Source organism: Ursus americanus, chromosome 33 (genome assembly GCF_024610735.1).
Source record: "Ursus americanus isolate L20-20 chromosome 33, mUrsAme1.1.p, whole genome shotgun sequence".
Classification (NCBI taxonomy): Eukaryota; Metazoa; Chordata; class Mammalia; order Carnivora; family Ursidae; genus Ursus; species Ursus americanus.
Window position 1 is genome coordinate 21,682,296 of NC_142159.1, and position 17,935 is coordinate 21,700,230.

Below are 17,935 nucleotides of genomic sequence, written 5' to 3' on the forward strand. Positions count from 1 at the left end.
ATGCCCACTGCACCCTGCATGTGGCGCCGGCGGAGAAACCGAGGCCCTGCTGGCTTCACCGCTTTGCTGAGAGCCACAGAGTCAATCTGCTGGGAAAGGTACTGACATGGGGTTGGCAGTTTGTTTTGCCAATACAACTCAGAGCATTACTTTCTTCTCAGAGAAGAGGAAATGAGATCCAAACAAAGGCTTAAGGCAAAAGCTTTTTTACCCCAACTTCCTCATCGCCACCCAATACTGAAGACGAGGAACCATACATAGTAGCAGAGACTCTGAAGCCTCTACCAAGTTGACAACACCCTCACGAGAGACACTGTTCCCTTTGTGAACGGCTCATGTGCTTTGTCTGAACTAAGGACGTACTCGGGCCCTTCAGTACAAATTATCTTCACCTCTGTCATTTACTGCTTTGGGGCCTCCCACGGTTGAAACAGCGGGGATACAGCCTTTGGTATGAATTATTCTGCCACCTTCAGGTTGTTCTGGTCAAAGTAAAACAGATGAGAGGGGAAAGAGCCAGACAGGGCTTTTTCCTGTAGTAACTAAATGACTAATCAAATACAGTAGTATACAAAGTCGGTGCTTATTTACTCAAGTAGCAGACAGTTTCCTGTTATAAAACGGATTCTGGAGAAAGCAATCTGTGCTCAGAGGGTCCTAATAAAACTAGGAAACTGTCTATTCCTGCCTCCTCCAGACGAAAACCGCTGAAGTCTTCCAGAAACTTTATGGAGTTGAAAGAAGAAATACCTGTCCATATGCCATAAGGTCTCGGATCACAAGCCAGTCCCTGGGCCACGTCCTTTCCTTTCTTAGTTTACCCTGCACTAAACAAAACTGTCTGGAATTCATTCTTTAAAGGTTTATTTATGGTACATAGAGACTGTTTATGTGAAGCAGGGTATTTGCCCATTTCCCTCCTGGGACCGTGTTTAAAACTACAGGGATATTTCCCTCTCTGGCACTTTCTGAAATACAATTAACAATACTGGATCTTTTTTCCTTTTAACAAATCTGGTTTTTATTTAGGGAGGGGAGGAAAAAAAGTAAAGGGTCTGAAGTTTCCCAACAAATTATTTCAAGCCTTTGAGAAGACAGTTTTAGGCTTTTTAAATAGTGTCTTTGTTTGAAATTCCCCCTCACCCCCACCCTCTTGCTCTCTGACCATTAAAATGTGGGTTTTCTTCCAAACTAGATTGCTCAATTAAAGCCCTTCTTTTGTAATACCCCAATGCTCTAAATGGGAAAAGGACTGCTGTAGGCCACCTCGTGAAACCTTTTAAAGGCTCCTGGCTTCTTTTGATCTTAAAAAAAAAAAAACCCAAGTACATATAAACTACCTGGCGTTTTCGATCTTACCCTGCTAGTCTCTAGTAGTGCACGCCGGGGAGAATAATGGAGAGAACGGGGCGGGGGGGCAGGGGGAGGAATGTCTCTGCATTTGTGAAATGGAACTATTATCTCCCCCTTCTCCCATCACAGAGGAAGGAATCCAATCGAGATAGCAGATGGGAAACTGCTTTGAGTCCTTCTGAACAGACACTATATCTGGCAATAATGTACCCTCAGTGTAAACCTGAAGAGACTTCCCTCTGAGATTTCTGACAGCATCACTTCTGGCCTGGAGTCAAGAGAATCAAGATAATTATTCCTTCAATACCAAAGACATGGTTACCTTTTAGTCAGACTCTTGTGATCCCTGCTCTGGGACAGCACTCCATTCCCTAAGCACATACTTTTAGCCATTACATATTCATCTCAAAGAGCATATTGCTCTTCCTAAGAGCTACTAATAAAGGGATATTACTCTGTTAGGAAACTCTTTGAATAAATGACATTATTTTATGAGTCCCAGACTCCACTAGGAGAACTCGAGACACAGTAAAACGGTGACTTCCACAAGCTGAGAATTTAACTCTGAAGTCCCAATTCCCAGCACCCTGCTTGAAACATTAATGTGCCCCATTCAGGGTGCCCCCCGCCCCACACCTCATGACATGGCCGCTCCACTGGATTTCCCGAACAATCACTTGAAAATGCCTTCCAGAGGTCCCTTCAGCACAGTGCCAAATGAAACATGCGACTTAATGGGCTCCCAGTTTATTGTATGCACGGCGTACACGCACGCGTCGGTACCATATAACCCGGGGTCTGGAGCCGCTTCAACTGTAGGAAATCCGATTGCATTTGTCAGTCTGGGGGAAAGTTCTCTGCTGGGAGCAATTTGAAAGGAATAGTTAGGTGTCTGTGTTTCTAAGTAAGATGATTTAAAAAACAAGAAGTCCTTAACTCTCAGGAAATGCTTAACATTGGTTTGTTGGGTGAGTGCCAAGAGTTCTGGGGGAATATATACTTTATCAAACAAACCCATTCCAAGGGGTCACATAAGTCAAGTGGATACTTGTGGATATTAGCAAGATAGTGGTTTTCCCATGGTTTTCCCCCCACTCCCATGCTAATTATAAGTACCTCCTGGGAAACATGAAATTAAAGCCTATCAAGCAGACAGGAGAGTCTGTTGGAAAGGGCACACCACGCTGTTCTCAGGACGGCTGCAAAGCGATTCCTGTGCCTCTGGTCCCAACCAGCACTCCCGAGTGCTCATCCCCAGCTTGCCACGGAAATGAAGCAGTCACCCTTACCCTATCCTTATCCAAGTATGATCTGGTGTTGACCAGGCTACTGTCTCATTACCTATAGGTCTATTTTAGAAGCTGTGAGTTGGCAAACCATGTGCCACATGCGGCCCACACATGTGTTTTGTCAGGCCCAAAAAGTTTTTAAGGAAAACAACTCAAATTGGTTGCCAACATTTCAAAACCAAGAGATTCCACAAAAAAACCCAGATTTCTTGCTTCACTGAAAAAAATGTGAGGATCCGGCAACACTGCCGGGTTCCCATTGCCCTGTGACAGCAACTGGCTGGAGCTGAGCCGAGGCTGTTCCTTCAGATGAAGGATGCACACCCCACACGCCATGGTCCCCACCGTACTGCTTCACTTAGCGCATTGCTAGCATAGTCCCGGTAGGCAGCTGAATTTACGACTCCGCGTTTATTATTTGTTTGTTCAGGTCTGTAGCTATGAGTTCAGAAGAGAGGTCATCATGCAGCATCTGAAAGGAGGCCGCGTGGGGTGATGGCCACGTCCTGGGTTGGTGGTCAGTGGGGAGGACGAGTGGGCTGACAACCATCTTCAAGGGCAACAAAGGAAAAGAACCAGAAGCAATGGGTCCGAGCTGCAGTGAGGCAGATTTAGACTCAATCTAAGAAAAGCCTTTCTTTTTCTTTTTTTTTTTAAAAGACTTTATTTATTTATTTGACAGAGAGACAGAGAGCCAGCGAGAGAGGGAACACAGGCAGGGGGAGTGGGAGAGGAAGAAGCAGGCTCCCAGCGGAGGAGCCTGATGTGGGGCTCGATCCCAGGACTCTGGGATCACGCCCTGAGCCCAAGGCAGATGCTTAACGACTAAGCCACCCAGGCATCCCTAAGAAAAGCCTTTCTAACAACCACCTGGGGCCTCCTCCTGCTCCCATCATGGCCGACCTACACAGGCCTGAGTGAAAGATCGCTCTAACTCCAACATCCTTGTTCACCGAGCAAGGGGATCACTGAGAACTCCTACAGCTCTGAAATTCTCTGATGCCCAGTGCTCGAGGCGGCAGACGGTATGTGGTGTAGTACAGCACAGTACAGACTTTCCAGTCACACAGGCTTGGGTTTGAATCCCAGCCCCATCCCTTCGTTAAAATAGATCTCACTGCGGCAAATGAAGACGGAATTCAGGCCGCATCTGTCAAGTGTGGGTCAGGATGATCTGAGGCGTGTCGCATTCTGATAACGGTGGTAGGTGAGGCAGCACCTCCATGGTATGCGGCCAAGTGTGTTCCGTGAAGGTGGCAGACATTTCTAGTGTCACCCATTCACAAAGAGATGGATACGGAGGAGGAGGGAACTAGGAGGGCAGGCAGCTCTTGGGCACAGAAGGAAGACACTGTCTTGGTTGTAGCTTTTCTCCTGAATGTGGGAGTGGCCCTAGGAAAGTAGGCTCTTACCTCGTTGAGATAAGCCAAGAAGAGCTAAGAAGACGGCAGATGGGTTTTATGTAATTCTCTGTTTGCTCTCATTACTCCTCAATCTTTAGAAAGTCTTACTTAAATATAAAAAGAAGTGCATATACAAATGTCCATATGTACACACACGTATACACATGTACATATGTGTGTATATATGTGTACGTAGATGTCAAACCTTCAAAAAGGGAAACCTGTAAAAATATCTGCTATAGATGATGATCTTGGACAGGAAAAGCAAATAGTAAACACACTCTTCTTCTCCAGGGAAAGCCATTTTTAAAACCTATCCAGATATCACCTCACCTTTAGATCCAATGGTAGCTTGTTGGAGGTGAACACGCTCAGCTTGATCTGGGGAATGCTGATTTTGAGATTTTCAAAGTAGTATCGAATTGGTGTTCCACCTTGCTCAGCCGTCTTTTCGTGGAGGTTTTCATCATACTTTTCCACCTCTGGTACAAGAGTAAAATTGTGAATTTTTTAAAAAGATGAATCTCCTGAAATCTCACAGTTCAAATGCTAACATTGAAAAATATTCATACAAAAATGTAAATATCTCTCTAACTTTAGTTTTTCAGGGTTTGGTGAGATGTGCAGTATCCTGATGCCCCTTCTTTGTAAAAGGAGATCTGTTCCATGTTGTTCATCAAAAAAGCACAATAGCATCATTTTTTTTGATTTGTGACTCTATACCATCTGGCAGACATCATCTTTGGAAAAAATCATGCATGTGGGGAAGCCAGAGGTCATGGGTGTGTTTGCTGGCAATGAGTCTTCTAGAAACTGTGTTGTTATTATTATGATTATCATAAATGACCCCGATTATCTGCATTTATTTCATAAGGTGATATCCAAATATCATCCGTTGGAGTAGAGTTTAACTGAATCATAATGAACAACATGACCAATTAAATAAAGCATCTGAGTGTGACAGAATGCCTTTAAAAAGGAAGAGGTTGCAGGCTACAAAGAGCTGACGTCACGACAACAGACACCCTGTCTCCCAAACGGTGGACATTTGTGAACGCAGCAGAGTCGAGGCGGATTTTTTTTTTTACTTCTCATGAAGTGAGAAGGAGTGACCTGGGCTGGCACACGGCAACGTGCTCTTGGACTCGCTCCTGTGCCCACGGCCATCTGGTCACCTTGTTTTCACTTGGCTTCACGGGCCTTAGAAATACAACCAAGGAGACTATACAGATCTGCCTATCAAACCCATGTATGCTGGATGCTATTATGGTTCTATTTAGAGAAAACAAGGGACTAGGTTTTAGAAAATGACACTGTAGCAGAGACCTGCCCGTTTGTTTTCAGGGAACAGAAACAGAGAAGGTGAACGAGATGCCCCCGTAAAACACAGGCCAGGATTTTACGAACGTCTATACGATGTTTGGTGAGAAATTTATTTACAGCAACTTACAAGAAAAGCATGTCCAGTAAAATTGAAAGTAAAACTTCCCAGGAAGGTGCCAAAAGACACCGGCTACCTGGCAGGCAGGCCCTCAAGTGGCTGTCTGAATCCAAACACACACTGGTGTTCCAACCCAAAGTGGAAAACATGGTTTTAAACAGACAGGATCTTGCTCCCGATCCCAAATACACTTAAAGTTTGAATCCTAAGTCTGGGCTAAAGAGCAAAAATATTTTTCTTGCATTGTAAGTATATACATATGCACACGTGTCCCCAGTGATTTTTTTTTCTCTAGCCAATGGGGGCATATAAACATACAAGTCCATCTCATCATTTCTTCAGGCTCGATATTCGGTTTAGTCTTCAAAAGACTAAGCATTACCAAGTTCTTTCTAAGCTCTATATTCAGTCTTACAAAGGCCACGAGGAGGAATCTCGTGATTTCTACATGATTGCTGTAGTGACTGCTGGAACATGCAGGGTTTCCAATAGCTTCTCTCGCTCCCCTCTCCAAAGAAGAGTCAAGTAGAGGCACCGGGGTGGCTCAGTCAGTTAAGCATCTGCCTTCAGCTCAGGTCATGATCCCAGAGTCCTGGGTTTGAGCCCTGCATCGGGCTCTCTGCTCAACAGAAAGCCTGCTTCTCCCTCTCCCTCTGCCGGCCACTCCCCCTGCTTGTGTTCTCTCTCTCTCTTCCCCTCTTTCCCTCTGTCAAATAAATAAATAAACTCTTAAAAAAAAAAAAAAGAAAGTCAAGTAACTAGAAAACTTGGTAATGACATTAAGGCATAAGGGCAGGGATGTAAAAAGTTAAGAAGTTAAAGCTAGTCAATTTTTTTTCCCTCAACTAAACCAAAGGAACTGCCAAAGGGATTTCTGATTCTTGGCCCCGAGTCTGTTTACTAAACAAAGGTTAGGAAACAAAGTGGTTTGCTAAATGACGAACATCATTTCTGCTATCCTCAAGCAGATGAGTCAAAAAATGCACCACGAAAAGGAGAAGTGTGCTGCTTCGCAAAAGCTTAACCCCAGATACCCCAGGACACCTCTAAGAATACCACCCCACCCCCCCCCCCCATCACTAGGCTGTACTTGGAAAAAAGCCGCTGAGACACAAGCCTCAGCTTCTGGGCTCGGGCTGTGAGGTAGAAAGGGAGCTTGTCGCGTACCCAGAGGCTGCCTATTTTCACAAGCAGACTAGAAAATGCCATTCTTGGGTCAATTCCCAGACACAAATCTAGAATATTCAACAGTACCTGATTCTGCTTGATCGTAGCCAAAAAAACTCAGCAGCTTGAGGAGCAGTTTCTCCTCAATTTGCACTGTGAATCTCTGAGCCGTGATCATCAGATGCTAAAGATAAAGAAATTCTGATTAATAGTGTAAACACCAGAAGGAACTTTCATCTGGGCCATTAAGAAGGCCCCAAAATGACGTGGCACGGTTTCTTTACTCATGTGATTTTGTAACCACACTGCCAAATGATTTCTGGCTCATCTCTCTCCACATTGTTACAATTAGCCAAAAATTCCAGAAGAGGTTTAATACAAAATTCACCACGCTATTGTTTGGTTTCCAGGGCATCTGTGTCTCCTCAGTCAGGATTACACTTGCAGATGCGCTGCGGTGGACAGCGTTATGGTGCTGAGATCACATGGACAGCAGCTAGTTTAAGGAGCAGTAGGATTTGAAGGCCACATACAGGCTTGGCCCCCATTGGTAATGGTGACAAAGGCCAGAAATACGGGAAGCAACCTCTTAGCTCCCACTTTTCCAGAATTTGCTGCTGTATCAGCTCATTTATACTTGGAAACTTCTCCAGGAAAGAAAGTTCATCACCCTTAAATGCCATGCTTTTATTAAACAGTGTGACAGCTTGCACAGGAGGATGTCTGTCCCAAGGTCAGACCCCTCCTACCACTCTCTAATTATTCTATTTTATTAACACATCTGGATCATGCCTGGTCCTGATCAATCTGGAAGATGCTATGCTTTCCTACAGACTTCACTCTGACAAACACAGACTCCGGCCCCTACAGACTCCGCACCATCATGTGCGGTCGAAGACACAGTTGAGAATACAAGGTGCTAGGAGGGGTTGCTGTAAGTCCCCCTCCAGCATGGAGTCAGTTATAGTGCCTTAACGGCACAGGACGACTTCCAGCCACACACCCTGCACTGCTGCTTGGAGCCTCGGCCGTGAGAGAACAAACCGGCCTCCTGCCGCCATGCCAAGCCCACTGGCCTCTCCCAGCAGCCTACCTTGTAGATGTTGGTCAGTGCGCTCTTACTAGGGAACTTCACTGCGTTCACTTGCACGGCCGGGCCCGTCTCGATGACCTCATTCTCATTGCTCAGGGGAGTCACATAGAGCATGAAGGGCTGGGTGGTACCGATGAGCTGATTGTCCACCTGGCACAGGAAAAAGCAGCAAAACAAAACAAGAACGGACAACGGCTCAGTTCTCAGCTCTCTTTTATCATTGAGCGGGGTCTCATCGTAGGTAGGACACTCAGAAAGTACCCCTGCCATTTTACTCTGTCTCAACAGCAGCTGGAAAAATAGATCCTCGTGCAGACCAGTAATAATCGTAGTAGGAATGTGTGGTGAGCACCAAGCTGGCCTCCTCAAGTGCATGATCTGAGTCACGGGATACCTGTGAGGCCAAGTCAGGGCTCCGCTACAGTCCTTACCACAACCTGCTGAGGACGATCCCTGTCCTCATGGCACAGACGAAGCAGCTGAGGAGAGAGGCCCTTGCTTAAGGTTACACAGCTGGTCCATCACAGAACTAGAACTTGACTCCAGGTCTGTCTGACCCCAAGCCCAGTGCTCCCAACTGCTATGAATGAAGTGAATGGACACTAGACCATCAAAACTAGGGAATCAGAGGCTCAAATGGCTACCAAATGGAAACAGCGGCCTTTGCTAAAGTGGAGTCCATGCTAGGAATGAAACGATGACGTCAGTGGCGTTAGCGACAGCTCTATTTGCCCACGCCAATCAGCACCGGAGCTGAGCACACACTCTACACCTCGCTACGTTTATGGTGTCAGAAGGCTCCCAGCAGGAAGCAGCCACCTCCACTTTGTCTTCCATCAAAGCTCCATATCAAAACGAGGAAGAGAACATTTCGGGTACTTTCTACACATTTAAGTGTACTTTCTACACATCACCTAACATATCCCTTACTACAACTCTAAGGGCCAAGAGTCTTCCTCCCCATTTTAAAACCCAGTAAACAGAAGCTTGGAGAACGCAGATCACTTGCCCACATTCACACAGCTAGTGAGGCGGAAGAGTTGGGATTCAAAGGCAGGCATTTTTGGCACCAAATCCTGTGACCCTTCCATTATATCACACGGACTGCCGCACAGCCATCTGGATAACCTGCTGGCTCTCAAGTCGCAGAGATAAGGGCGGGAGACTGCCAGCACTTTTTTCTACTTCCATCCTCACCCCTACCGTGTACTCCCTACACAGCAGCCAAAGCGATCTTTCAGAAATACAAATCAAGCCATGTCCCTCCTTCCGTTACACCTGTCAGTGGTTTCCCTTTCTCTTGGGATGAAACCCAACTTCTTGACATGGCCTCCACAGCTTGCCCGATGTCACCACTGGCCACTTCCCCGCCTTCACCGCACAGCACCCCCCTCCAGATTCGCTCCAACCCCCACACGCAAGCCTGCCGGTTACTTCTCAAAAGGGGGCAACGTCTCCTCTCTCAGAGTCTCTGGATTCTGAGGGAATGCTTTTAACCCTCATATCCTTCTCCATGGCTCACTCATTCTCCTCCTCCAAGTTCAGCTCGCACTTTTGCAGGAAGATCCTCCCAGGCCACTTGAACTCAAAAGCAGCACCGTCCTTCTGTATTCTTGAGAGCAGATGCTAGTCACTTTCCTCGCTTGCTTGCTCCCCTGTTGGCTGACTTCTTCCCTAGGCTGCTAGCCCACAGGGAGCAGAACTCATCTTCTGAGTCACGGCTGTTATCTCCAGAGCCCTAGTGCCACGCCCGGCACACTGCTGATGCTCTCAGAATCCACTGAGTGAATCGGTCACATCCAATGGAGGAAACACGAGAGTCCTCACCCTCTTCTGACCTCTCCTTTATTCTCTCCCCAACACACTTGGTACAAGATGGAGAAGAGGCGCGAATTCCAGTGTTATTCTCCCAATTAGATTAGATGCTCCCTAAGGACGCGACCATACTTTCTACTTTTAAATATTTTTAAACATTCTTTCTCCCAGTGCTGTAATCACAGTCAACTCTCAAGCCTGTTTATTTTCTATGATTTACTGCACACATTAAATCAAGAGGTACAGTAAAAAAAATTTTTGATTAGAAAGTTAATGAAATTCATGAAGCACAAGGGCTCCTTGGATCTTCTCTATAAGGTAAAAGAAAAAAAGAAAAGAAAAAAGAAAGACAAAGAAATAGAAGTACAAGATAATAACTTTTTAGCTGTCCTCAAACAAATGGGATGTGATTAACCGGAACTATTTTCTCTCTGCAATATATGATAAAAACATTTTTCTGAAAGGGGGTTTCGGGTGGATGGAGATGCACGGTGTGAGCAGAAGGATGCCCCGGTCATGGGCACGCACTGCACACCCTCAGGAGGAACGCAGGCTGCCCACCTGGGGAAAGAACCAAGGTCCAAGTCTTTGGATCCTTCTTCTGGAAATGTTCACCAGGAACTGGTTTCCAGGACACGGTAATCCTGGTGGAGGCTGGAAAGAAGGGCTGCAAGCGCAACTCTACAGAGAAAAGAGTTGTCTTGACAGCATGACGACAAAACTCAAGCGGAAACTGTCAAAATCAACCTTTTTAAAAACTCCAACAGTTAACCAAAGGCTTGCAACAACCCAGGGATCATTTATTAAAGTTAGCTGAAACTCAGCAAGAACAGCCAGTTCTGTGGTGTTCCCATGGATCCTTCCCCACCCGCCCTCCCCAGGTTCGCAGTGGCCTCAAAAACCAACAGCCCCACACCCGGGCAGCCAGTGGAGGACTGGCACGAGCTTGTAGCTCCCCCCTAAGCTCTATCCCCAGAGAACAGTCAAGTTTTGGGCTTGTCTGGCACCTCTCCCTTTCTTGGTATTAGTAATTTGTGTCTTCTCTCTCTTTTTTCCCTCCGGATCAGACTCCTTAGAAATTTGTTAGTTTACTGATCTTCTCAAAGAACCAGCTTTTGACTTTATTTATGTATTTATGTATTTATGTATTTACGTATTTACTTTACTGTGGTTGCTAGTTTCTACTTTAGTGGCTTCCACCGGGATTCTTATTATTTCCTTTCTCCTGCAAATGATTTTGGGCTTAATTTTTTGTTGTTTAGTTTCTTAAGATGATACCTGAGTTCACGGTTTCCAGACCTTTCTCCTCTAATAGTGCTATAAATCTCCCTTCAGTACAGCCACAGTGGTGTTCCACCAACTTTGACATGTTGTGTTTTCATCTCCATTCAGTTCAAAATATTTTCTAATTTCTATTTTGATTTCTTCTCTGGTCTCTGGGCTATTCAGGAGTGCGTTTTTTAGTTTCCAATCATTTGGGGGATTTTTCCAACTATCTTTCTGTTATTTCCACTTTGATTCCATTATGATCAGAGAATAGACTGTGTGTGACTTGACTCCTTCTGCACTTGGGAGTTGTTTCATGGTCCAGAATGTGGTCCCTCTTGGAAAAGTTTCCTGTGCACTTGAGAAGAGCGTGTTTTCTGCTGTTGCTCGGTGGGCTGCTGGATAGATGTCGATGAGGCTGCTTGGCGGGTACTTGGCTGGTAGTACTGTTCAAGTCTAGTCCGCCTTTGATGAGCTGCTGCTTATTTGATAATTCGAACAATTATTCAGAGAGGATGATGAAATTTTCTACTATGATTATGTATTTGTCCATTTCTTCCTTCAGTGCTATCAGTTTTTGCTTCCTACATTTCAAAGGCCTATGATCAGGTATATGAATAGTTGGGATCGTTATGTCCTCCTCATAAACTGTCTCTTTTATCATAAGGAAATTACCTTCCTTACTCCTGGTAATACGCTTTGCTCTGTAATGATTCTGACAGGAATCCAGCTGTTCCCACTTTCTTAGGACTAGTTCTAGCTCAGTATGTCTTTTTTCACTGTTTTCAAGCTAGTGTCTTTATATTTAATGTGTTCCTTGGAGGCAGCATATAATTGGATCTTGCTTTTTAATCCAATCTGATCGTCTCTGCCTTTCAATTCAAGGTGATTATAGCATTTACGTTTATTTAATTGATACAGTTAGGTCTGAATGAGTCTACCATCTTGCTATTTGTTTTCTATTTGTCTCATCTGTTCTCTTCCATGTTTTCCACTTCTTCTGCCTTCTCTTGGGTTATCCATCTTCTCTCCTTTGTTGGATTATTAGTTGTAGCTCTTTGCTGCTTTAGGGTTTACTGTATTCATCTCTAACTTACCAGTTTATGTTCAAATGACAGCATACTACTTCATGCGTAAGAACATTACAGTTAACATACTTCCATTTCTCCTCTCCAAACGTTATGCTACAGTTGTCATTCACTTTACTCTAACATGTTATATATAGACCCTAAAATACAGTGCTATTAGTTTTGTCTAAGCAATTGATTCTCTGTTAAAGAGATCTAATTAATTAGAAAATAATCTTGCATTATTTACCTGTGTATTTATCACTTCAGGTGCTCTTCATTTCTTTGTGTAGATCCAGATTTCCATCTGCTACCATTTCCTTCTGCCTGAATGATGTTATTTAACATTTTTTTTTAGCGTGAATCTGCTGGCAATGAGTTCTTTTAGCTTTTGTATGTCTAAAAACATTTTTATTTCACTCTTGCTTTTTGTTGTTGTTAGTTTTCAAAGCAAAAGTAGATATGATTTCTGATAGGCTTTTACAAATGCGGAAAGTAGCTTCCAGGCCCTCTTCTTTTAAGGATCTTTGGAGATTCATAAGAACTACAGCTTTGAAGATTGCAGTTAACATCCAAGGAGGACGAAAATTCAGTGACTTCCCCAAAATAATTAACGTGAAATTACAAGTCCTGATTATTCTCATTTTCTTTTTCACAAAATGCTCCATAGAGTTTTAAAAAGACACAAAAGGCATTTTTTATTTAGATAAGCCTGTTAAAATATAAAAAATATAAAAAAATATATAAGACCACAAAGCAGTGTGACAGGTTTTGTCATTTGTAAACTCTAGAGAAGACAATCCTCAGAACCCTAGAAGTCTGTGGAAATCTCTTCCTTTACAATCAGGATAAACTCCATCCAAGCAGGAGTCAAGGGATCTGGGTTCCAGCTGCCATCCTGCACAGCGTGATCGTGAACAAGTCTCTCAACTTCTGGATAGCACAAGCCCCGTCACAGGATGAGAGGGGCTGACTGAGGTCATCTTGAAGATCTCTTCCAGCTCCGTGATTTTGTAATGCAATAAATCAGACTAACATGCTCCAAGCTGTTTGGGGTCAGGGGTGTTGGAACCTATATTGAACGTACAGTACTTTTAAAATTCCTACTTCTTTTTATGAGTCCTGTTCTTAAATTTATTTTTTTGCAAGTTCTTCCGTGCACTGAAATATATTTTCCTATTTAACAGCCTCTTCATTAATAGCAGTTAAAAAGCTTCTCATGGATGTACTTCTCATAACTTGCTTTTTTTTTCTGAATTGCTGCTTTACGTTCTCCAAGATCTCTTCTGCAGTTGTGGAGGCCAATAGCTTTACCACTTTTTCATGAAATTACCACCCTTATCCAAAATCACATCATCACTCTTCCTGAGCTCCAAGACCTTGGAAAGGCACCAAGAGAGCTCAGCATTAGCCTCTCCTTCCGACTGGCGGGGGGCTGTGGGGGGGCTATGATAGCCACGCTCACAACTTTTGCTGTCACATCTGTTGCAGCGTTTTGTTTGGACCCAGGTTTGGCATGGATGGCTATGGTGACACAACCTTTAAGATCAACCGCCACAGGACCTAATGGAGGAAGTAGTCTCTCTGGCTCCTTGCTCTGGTTCTTACCCTTGTTCATCACGCCAGCTTTCTTGGGCATCTTGGCGCCTAATGGGAGGAACCGGGCAGAAATGATTCACTCTTGTTTTTGAGAGATACATTTGCTGGGCACAGAATTCTAGGTTGACAGTTATTCCTCCTTCCGGTACTTTAAAGACATTACTATCTTCTCGCATCATTCCCAATGAGAAGTTAGCTCTCATTCTCACTTTTGCTCCTGGCATGTGACAGATCTTGCTTAACCTGGATGACTCATCACTGTTTTTGAGTAATTTAATTATGATGTACCTTGGAGTAGTTTCCTTCATGTGTGGGCATGCATACGCGCACGTGTCTCTGGTCGTGCTGGAGCTTCTATCTGTGAGTTTAGTTTTCATTAAATTTGGAAAATTTCTGGCCACGAGTTCTTCAAATATTTTTTATATGCCCTCCTCTCACTCTCAGCCTTCGGGGACTCCAATTACCCATGTTGGGTTGCTTGAGGGTGTCCCCTAGGTCACTGATGCTGTTTTCTTTTTATGGATTATTTTCCTCCGGGCATTTCAATTTGGACAGTTTTCATTGCTATGTCTTCAAGTTCACTGATCTTTTTTCTGTACTGTGTCATCTGCTATTAATTGAATGCAGTGTGTTTTTCATTTCATTTTAATCTCTAGAAGTTTGAGTTTCTCATATCTTCTATGTCTCTACCTAACTTTTTGAACATGTACAATGCAGTTATAATAACAGTTTTAATGTCCTTCTCTGAAAATTCTAACATCTGTGTTAGCTCTGGGTCCGTTCAACTGATTATTCTCATTATATATTGTGTTTTCCTGCCCCTTTGCACACCTGGTAATTTTTGACAGGATGCCAGATATTGTGAATTTTACTTTGTTGGGTGCTGGGTACTTTTGTATTCCATTAAATCTTGAGCTTTGTTCAGGGATACAGTTAAATTACTTGGAAACAGATTGATCCTTTCAGACTTTCCTTTAATGATTTGTTAGGCAGGTCTGGAACAGTGCTCAGCAGAGGGCTAATTATAGTTCACCACGAAGGCAAGACTTTCTGGAGGACTCTTCTCAATGGCACATATGTTATTAGTGTTTCTAGTCTGGCTGGGGGAACAAATCCCATCCCCAGCCCTGAGTGAGCAGCAGATGCTGTCCCTGTGAGATCCTTTTGGATGGTTCAGACGGTAGTTTCCTTCCATACATCACTGATCTGTCCTTTGCCGAATGCTCACAGAACCCCTCTGTAGATCTCCTGAGCCTTCTTTCTATGCAGCATGCTGTATGCAGTTTTAGACCTTTCTATGCAGTATGCTGCCCTGTGAAACTCTAGATGACTTGGTCCCTGGACTCTCTGCCTGGCCTGTTCAACTCATTCACTCGGCTGGGCTCTGTCTTAGTCTCCCCTCCCAGTGCCATGGCCTGGAAACTTTCTCAAGGCAGTAAGCTAAAGTGAACGCAGGGCTCAGCTCTTTTGTTTCCCACCACTCAAGGGTCACTGTCTTTCAATGCCTGATTTACAGTGCATTGAACCTGTTGTCTCCTTATTTTATCTGGACTTGGTGGCTGCTTCAGGTAGGAGAGTAAATCTGGTCCCTGTTAGTACATCTTGGCCAGAAGCACAAGTCCAGTTCCCTTGTTTTTTCTCCCTGTAATGAACTTCAATTTCTCTAATGATGGTTAAATGATTTCCTGTTACTTTTTCCTATTGGCAAATAGGGAACCATGTGCCACTTTCCTCCATGCCACTTTGACTAAAATTATCTAATTTACTGATGAACTGGCTACTATACAGAAAAATTGGTGAGACAAACATAGACAGCAACAATTATTTTCATAGAATAATTTTTTGAAGGCCATAATAAGATTATCTCCACCACAGCATTAATGTTTTTACGACACCAAACACTGGATCTGCTCGGGTACTCAGCAAGAACACAAGGAGATTTAACAAGTTCTGAACTCCCCCCATTACCTGCACGTCCTGTATGCTGAGCTCAAGCATATGACTTGTTGCCAACTGTGTATAATGCACATTGATTCCTGTAAGACTTGCAAAGACCAGTTCTTCTGGGACTTTATTAATTAAGGACAACCCAATTCCACCTTCTAACTTCACAAGCACCTGAAAGGAAACCAAAATACAACACAGTTTAAAACAGAGGTCAAGGTAGCCAAGGGACTACAAGGAAACAAATGGCTTTAAATCCCTCTACTTTACCTCTGAGCAGGTAAAAACCCAACTCCAGCCTCTCACTAGGAGCCCTTCTCTGGGCACAGTGCCCGCCCCACCCAGAACTCCAAAATGATATGATATGATAATACCTCTCTCAGAGCACTGAGGACAGTCTACATTTCATTATAGGAAAATAATTGAGACTCTTTCTCCCTATTTGGGATACAAGCTTTTAGTAAGCTATTCATTGGACTTCCATAATATCTGACACAGTGCTTTACATGTAGGTCCTTAATTTTTTAAAAAAATGATTGAATAAATATCCAATAAGTGTATGTCTTTTTTTTTTTTTTTAAGATTTTATTTATTTGACAGAGAGAGAAAGAGAGAGCACAAGCAGGGGGAGCGGCGGAGGGAGAAGGAGAAGCAGGCTCCCTGCTGAGCAGGGAGCCCGATGCGGGGCTTGATCCCAGGACTTTGGGATCATGACCTGAGCCAAAGGCAGATGCTTAACCAACTGAGCCATCCAGGTGCCCCAGTGTAGGTTTTCATGTTCACCTCATGTTCCTTTTCAAACTTTTCACTTTCCAATGCCCAAACAAGGAAAAGAGGAAGAAAGATGACAAGAGAAAACTGAGGCCCCTCAAAAAATCTAGTTTGCTTATTCTTGACCTTTATACATTCAAATAGTTTAGTTTTCTTTATTGTCATCTTCCTTTTGCAATCATTATTACATTCTGATTCAACTTTAGCTGTTATTTAATTAACATATTCACACATTCATGTTGTGATGACATTAACACCATGAAGCAACAACTATATTTAGAATTCACAGTGAGCAGAGAAAAAAGAGGTCTAAAACTGAGAAAACCATACAGCAAAATTCTAAAAATTAATGATAAAGAAATGAATTTGCAATACTTAAAACTTACTTCCAATTCCTGCTCTGTGTCTGGATTCTTTAATTTCTGTACCTCTTGTTCAGTAACAGGAAGTTCATCCACTTCATATGATGAACGGTCACTTTTCCGTTGGGAGAAATCTGTTATCTGAAGTCGAATAAAATACTATACTAAGAGGGCTCATACGTTCACAGTGAAACCCATTCCACACCAACTGTATAGGTCAAAAGTCACTATCTGCTCAATAATCCTTTAGAAGTGAATGGTTTCGGAAATGCTGCCAGGTAAGACTTGGGTAATAATGAAATAAACTTGGTTTTAAGTCTACATGGCAAATGCCAAGCTACAGACCTCGAGAGCCTCCTATGGGGGGGCTAGGCATCTACAGGTGATCTAGAATTACTTGTCAAATCAAAATATGCAAACCTCAAGACCACTGCATTCAAAGTCGGCCTTGAAAGAAGGGTGCTTTTATAAGAGGTATTCTGGATTACGACATACTACCTCGGAGAGTTCACTGTTACATGCCAGCATCTCTCCTTTTTCCCTCAGCTCTCTAATTACACCATGACCTGATAAAACTTTATCTCCAGCACAAATCTCTCCCCTGAGCACCAGACCCATAGTTACACTGACTTCTAGACATTTTCATGTAGACAGTATATACTAACAAGTCCAAAACTTAACTCCTCATTTCTCCCAGAAGTTTGCTCTGTTACATGGATTACTGTCCTCATAGTTGCCCAAATCAGAATCCTGAAAGCCATTCCTGACTCCTTCTTCTCTCTCACCCTCACCTTCAGTCAATCACTAAATCTGCCGGACTTTACTCCTTAGTAAGCTTCCCTTTTGGCTTGTTTCTCTCCACCCACTTTGGGCCCACCCCTGCCACACCCCTGCCATTACTCTAGTCGGGCTGCCACAATCTCTCATCCAGATTACTGTGGTTGCCCTCAACTGATCTCCAGTTTTTGTCCACTCCAGTCCTCCACACTGCAGACAGAATGAGCAATCTAAAATACATTTCTGATCATGTCATTCCCTGACTCCTCACTGTCACAGAAAAACCACAAAATTTGCAGCATGTATCAGGCTTTTCATAATCTGACCCCTGCTTCTGTCTCCCGCATTATCTCGGAGCTACTCTGTGTGCCTATTGGGTCATTCGCTCTTATCTCCAGGCCTTCACTTACCAACTTCCCAAATCCTATATAATTTCCTTATTATGTTCTTTGTTTATTGTTTGTTTACCCCTCCAGAATGTGAGTTCCAAGACCACAGGGAACTTTGTCTGTTTGTTCCATAGTATGTGCTCAGTACCAAGAATTGAGCTCGGCTCTAGTAAGTACTTAGTAAGTAACTGTTGAATGA

The 17,935-nt window shown here is 43.6% G+C and overlaps 1 protein-coding gene across 4 annotated transcripts in view; it reads right to left on the minus strand.

Moving 5' to 3' along the window:
• The window catches only part of VPS13D (vacuolar protein sorting 13 homolog D), a 240,245-nt gene that overhangs the window by 91,401 nt on the left and 130,909 nt on the right, over positions 1-17,935 (minus strand). For all 4 annotated transcript variants that reach the window (XM_045777921.2, XM_045777920.2, XM_045777919.2 and 1 more), the window contains 5 exons: positions 16,595-16,711; positions 15,462-15,611; positions 7,747-7,896; positions 6,741-6,837; positions 4,379-4,527 (listed from right to left, as the gene is read on the minus strand). In XM_045777921.2, coding sequence (XP_045633877.2) covers positions 4,379-4,527; positions 6,741-6,837; positions 7,747-7,896; positions 15,462-15,611; positions 16,595-16,711 — 663 coding nt within the window. The remainder of the gene's footprint in view (positions 1-4,378; positions 4,528-6,740; positions 6,838-7,746; positions 7,897-15,461; positions 15,612-16,594; positions 16,712-17,935) is intronic.